This window comes from Cebus imitator, unplaced genomic scaffold (assembly GCF_001604975.1).
Source record: "Cebus imitator isolate Cc_AM_T3 unplaced genomic scaffold, Cebus_imitator-1.0 Scaffold160, whole genome shotgun sequence".
In the NCBI taxonomy this organism is placed as follows: domain Eukaryota; kingdom Metazoa; phylum Chordata; class Mammalia; order Primates; family Cebidae; genus Cebus; species Cebus imitator.
This window is the reverse complement of record NW_016107475.1, coordinates 2,191,785-2,197,109: the sequence shown is the minus strand read 5'-3', so window position 1 is coordinate 2,197,109 and position 5,325 is coordinate 2,191,785. Positions and strand designations below refer to the sequence as shown.

Here is a 5,325-nt window from a genome sequence, read left to right as displayed (position 1 = left end):
CCTGTAATCCCAGCACCTTGGGAGGCCGAGACAGGTGGCTCACTTTAGGTAAGTAGTTCAAGATTAGCCTGGCTAACATGGTGAAAACCCGTCTCTACTAAAAATACAAAAAAATTAGCTGGGTGTGGTGGCATGCACCTGTAATCCCAGATACTCGGGAGGCTGAGGCAGGAGAATCACTTGAACCTGGGAGTTGGAGGTTACAGTGAGCTGAGAGCATGCCACTGTAACTCCAGCCTGGGCAGAGCAAGACTCTGTCTCAAAAAAAAAAAAAAGTACACAACAGAGTTCCACAAATTATACCAATCTATATCTCCCTTGCTGATATTACCATATTGATTATATCTTCCTGCCCCTCTAAAGTGTTAACACTTTGCTCTGTTCATCTTTTTATTCTTGAGTATTGTAGAAATCCCACAAATGCTTCTGTTTCTTCTGTGAAATGCTGAGGTCTGGCATTTTTAATTCTCTTTCTACTTTGCTGGCATTCTTCATTCAAAGCTCTCATTCTGCTCTGACATCTTTATTCCTGTGCTTACCAAGTCTACCAAACCTTGGATCCGATATGATGCTCAACTGCAGACAACACAGAACACCCAAGTCAAAATGCCTTAAAGAAAAGGATATTTATTATCTAACACAACAAGAACTCCAGAGATAGGGCAGGTCTGGGATTGGGTCATTCTGCGGCTCAACAATGTACTTAAAGACTCAGGTAGCGCTCATATTTCCTCTCCGCTTTTTCCTCAACCAAATCTCCTTAGGCTAATGCTGCACGTGGTCCCAAGATGTTTTATCATATTCATCACATACAGACCTGACCCTGGCCTGCAGGAAAGGGAAACTTTTTCTTCTGTAAAAGACCTATTCCTGATTCCTTCAGCAGACACCTCTCACATCTCATTGGTCAGAATTGCGCCAGATAAGTAGGGCAAAGCGTGAACACTTTAGAGGGTCAGGGAGATGTAAATCAATGTGGTAATATCAGCAAGAGAGATATGTATGGCCATTTGCCTAAATTAGTTACTGGTGAGGGGAACTGGACACCAGGATTAGAGCTATCCTGACTGACTTCCAGGGCTGGAAGCAGCTTCCCCTGAGGTATATGAAGAATGAATCACTGAACAAATTTAGAGTTATTAACAAAGGCAGTGTGAATGGGAGGGGGTGCAAGAGGACAATGGAGGGTTGGATAAAGGAAGTGGCTTTGGCACAGGCAACCATCTGAGTCTGTAAAACATTCTTTCTGCCTTTATTAGTTTCCATCCCTTTTGAATCTCCTAAATATTACAATCCTAAGAACAGTTCCCTTTTCCTGGCATAACCTAGATCATTTCTCTAACTGGGATTCAGTTTCCACTTTATTTCCAGTGTTCAGGAGACTTAGAAATTTCTTTTTGTTATTTCTTAAGAGCCATGACATAGAACAACCAAGAAATTGCAAAATGAAATTGGATTGCTTTCATGCCAAAATCTGCCTATCCATCTCGTTATCTGTCTACCTACCTCTAATTTGTTTTCTGCCTAGGATTTAAAAGAATTCGGTAAGGGACAGGGTGAAGTCATCCAGGTTTATGTATACATGTGCTATGAGAGCACCAAATTATCTACAATGCTGTATAGGTTTTGAAGAATGCTTCATTATTTGGGCTGACTGGAAGTATGTTACTACATGGAGAAATATGCCTTTGGGTTTGTTGAGATTTTGGCATTGTTCATAGCCTATTGACATGACTGTTTCCATTCTTCACAGAGCTTTGGAGGTAGTAGATGGAAGACATGTGGTTGGAGAGTCCCAGGAATTTACACTGCACTGTGGGGAATCCCAGTTCTTTCACACCACCAGTGAGGCACTTGGTTCTTTACTTCTAGAGTCTGGAATATTTAAAAAGGTAATGCTTCATTTCTAATGTTTGACTCCCAGGAATAAACCCTTTAAAAACATAAAGCACTGTAAGATAACCTGTCTAAGAAACATACTTCAAAGTAATGGTCTATATTATATATCATAAATATCATATGTAATATGTTATATAATATGTATTCTATAATTTTCTATATAATTATATTTAACAATATAAAGTAGTTTATATAATGTATTTTATATAACTATTATATATATATCATTAGATAACATTATATGTCAAAGCACCATGATAAAGAATGAGCTTGACCAGGCATGTTGGCTAACACCAGTAATCCCAGCACTTTGGGAGGCCGAGGTGGGCAGATCGCTTGAGGTCAGGAGTTTGAGACCAGCCTGACCACCATGATGAAACCCTGACTCTACTGAAAAAAATATATATACAAAAAATTAGCTGGGTGTGGTGGTAGGCACCTGTAATCCCTTCTACTCAGGAGGCTAAGGGAGGAGAATTGCTTAAACCCGGGAGGCGGAGGTTGTGGTGAACTGAGATCACACCACCGTACTCCAACCTGTGCGACAAAGTGAGACTGTCTCTAAAAAAAAAAAGAATGAGCTTGATGAATGAACTGACTCTTTGCTTTTTGCTGCCTTCAGGTGTCTTTCTCCTTTTCATAGGTGCCTTTTGCCCATGCTTTTTCCTTTTATACAAACTGTGCTTTAACTCGAAAGCATACAGAGTAATATGACATCAGTATTTGGAATTAATTGTTCTTTCCTATGAAAAGCATTTATGCTTTTTCCTACTGTAATGCATTTTGAGTTATTTTATCAGTAGTTACTTCTTAATATCTAGATGCTTGTACAGAAAGTTCCAACTTAATCATATTGCCTTAAAAGAAAAGTTTTCTCCAGGGTGGGAGAGAGAAAAACGTAGACGTGTTAACTGCATTCCTTCATTTGTGGAAAGACATTACTCATGCACTTACTTGTCTTCAGGATGGGAAAGTAAAATGATATCTTTAGTCACAGAGTAAGTGAGAGTTAGTTTAGCTGCCAGGCCTGAAGGTTGTATGTTTCTTGTTATAACTTATTATAAGACCAGTGAGGGTTAATAGTGAAATATATTCGTCATGAAAGTAATTCTCGGGCCGGGCGCGGTGGCTCAAGCCTGTAATCCCAGCACTTTGGGAGGCCGAGGCGGGTGGATCACAAGGTCAAGAGATCGAGACCATCTTGGTCAACATGGTGAAACCCCGTCTCTACTAAAAATACAAAAAATCAGCTGGGCATGGTGGCGTGTGCCTGTAATCCCAGCTACTCAGGAGGCTGAGGCAGGAGAATTGCCTGAACCCAGGAGACGGAGGTTGCGGTGAGCCGAGATCGCGCCATTGCACTCCAGCCTGGGCAACAAGAGCGAAACTCCGTCTCAAAAAAAAAAAAAAAGAAAGTAATTCTCTCCTCCATCCCAAAAGATATTTGCTTTAGTAATGCCACATATTAAGGGTTAAAAAAAATTACTTAGTGCAAGATTGAAAGAGTTCTGGAGATTGGCTGCACAATGATGTGAACGTATTTAAACGATTGTTAAGTATATTTAATATATTGATCTGTATAATCTGTGTAGTTCAAAATGGTTAAGATGGTAGATTTTGTTATGTGAATTATACCATAATTAAAAATTTTTAAAGTTTACTAGGTGATGGAAAGCAGTAAGGAGAACATGATGAGATTATTGGTTTATGTTTTATATTTCATTAGAACATGACAAAAGTAGGTTGTGAAATTCAATACAGAATGCCTTCTAACTCAATATAGCATAATCTCATACCAGAAATATAAAACATTTTATAAGATATCGAATTTAAAAATCAAATTTAAGTTTAAAAAATTAAGTAAACTGGCTTACTGTACTTTATACTTACTTTCAAATTTGTTTCACATTTTATTCTTTTCTCTTTATAAGAAATAATTTATAACTGGAAAAAAAAATCATACCTGATAAACCCAGTTATCGGCCCTAGCCAGAGTTTCAAGTTGTTTTCTATATTTGTCCTTTTATAATATAAAAGTATGCCTTTTATAAGTGTATTTTTAAAAAGTATGCCTTTTATAATATAAGTATGCCTTTTAGGAAACAATTCCTGGCAGTGTTCAGAATTGGGGCAAAAAATAAGTTCCTCGAGGTAGGCGGCAAGGAAGGGTCTGCTGTGGCCTCCTCCCTTGCAAAAAGCTCTGGGCACTGGGCTGCCACAGAAGCAGTCCCAAGGCCAAGCCAAAGAGGTCAGGGAAGGGAGGAGGCCAGTTGGTACTCCTGGGAAAGGCAGAAGTTGGAAGCCACAGATTCACTGGGATTCCAGTGTAGGGATGGAGCCAGAGCAGGGAGAAGAAGGGCGGAAACTGGAGAGAACAAGCAGAGGCAGAGTGTGGTTCAAGCGACACTGTCTCTAGGTATCACTGGTCAGCCAGGCACTGTCTCCACACTCTCCTTGCTGCACCACACCCTACCACTCAGAGATGCTCAAAGTCTCTACAGCAGAAAATTAGGTTGGGATACACTTCCTGTCTGCCTGTTGTCTCCCTCTCTCTCCCTCTCCATCATCCCTCTCCCCTCTCCCATGCTGTCTTGGGCCCTGGCTCTCTTCATCTTTTTCACTCTGCATATCATACCAGGGCTGGGAGGAGGCAAGAGGCAGTATAACAGCCTTTCTCTTCCCCACTGATGTGTTTTAAACTCTGTCTCCTGAGTTCATGGCTGAGAGGTTTATTGGACTTTTAGAATTGCAGGACCCGCCCCCCCTCCCACCACCACCCTCGCCAGTATTATTGGGAAACAAATGTTAACTCCTCTTAGATTCTGAATAGTTTATACTGACAGTGAGTTCTAGGGTGCCAGGGGCACCTCCCGTACATTCCAAATTACCCTCCTCTTAATCCACTCTCCCCAGTGAGCCTGGGCATTTCCTGTAAGATTCAGCAGATTCGCTGAGGGAATTATATCCAGGACCACCAATGGCCTTCTTTACTAGGCAGAATAAATTATATCTATTTATTCAAATGAATGCTCACATTTTTAATTTGTATTAAAGCTAAGCAATTTACATTTGCCAAAACAACCAGAATTTACTCGTTTTTACATCTGTTCTATATGTTTTATGTTATTGTATTTATTATTTTTATTTTTAACACATTGTAACAACATTTTTTAAAGTTGACAATACTATAGTGAATCTTTCAATTAAATTAGAAAACAGGGCAGTGCTATTTATAACTAATTGATCACAACCAGTTACGGATTTCTTTGTTCCTTCTTCACTCCCACTGCCTCACTTGACTAGCCTTAAAAAAGACATTTACTGGCCGGGCGCGGTGGCTCAAGCCTGTAATCCCAGCACTTTGGGAGGCCGAGGCGGGTGGATCACGAGGTCAAGAGATCGAGACTATCCTGGTCAACATGGTGA

General features: G+C 40.2%; 1 protein-coding gene across 1 annotated transcript in view; it reads left to right on the top strand.

The window, feature by feature from the left end:
• Positions 1–5,325, top strand: part of CRYBG1 (crystallin beta-gamma domain containing 1) — a 216,939-nt gene that overhangs the window by 89,319 nt on the left and 122,295 nt on the right. The window contains exon 2 of the mRNA XM_017543754.2: positions 1,754–1,892. Coding sequence (XP_017399243.1) covers positions 1,754–1,892 — 139 coding nt within the window. The remainder of the gene's footprint in view (positions 1–1,753; positions 1,893–5,325) is intronic.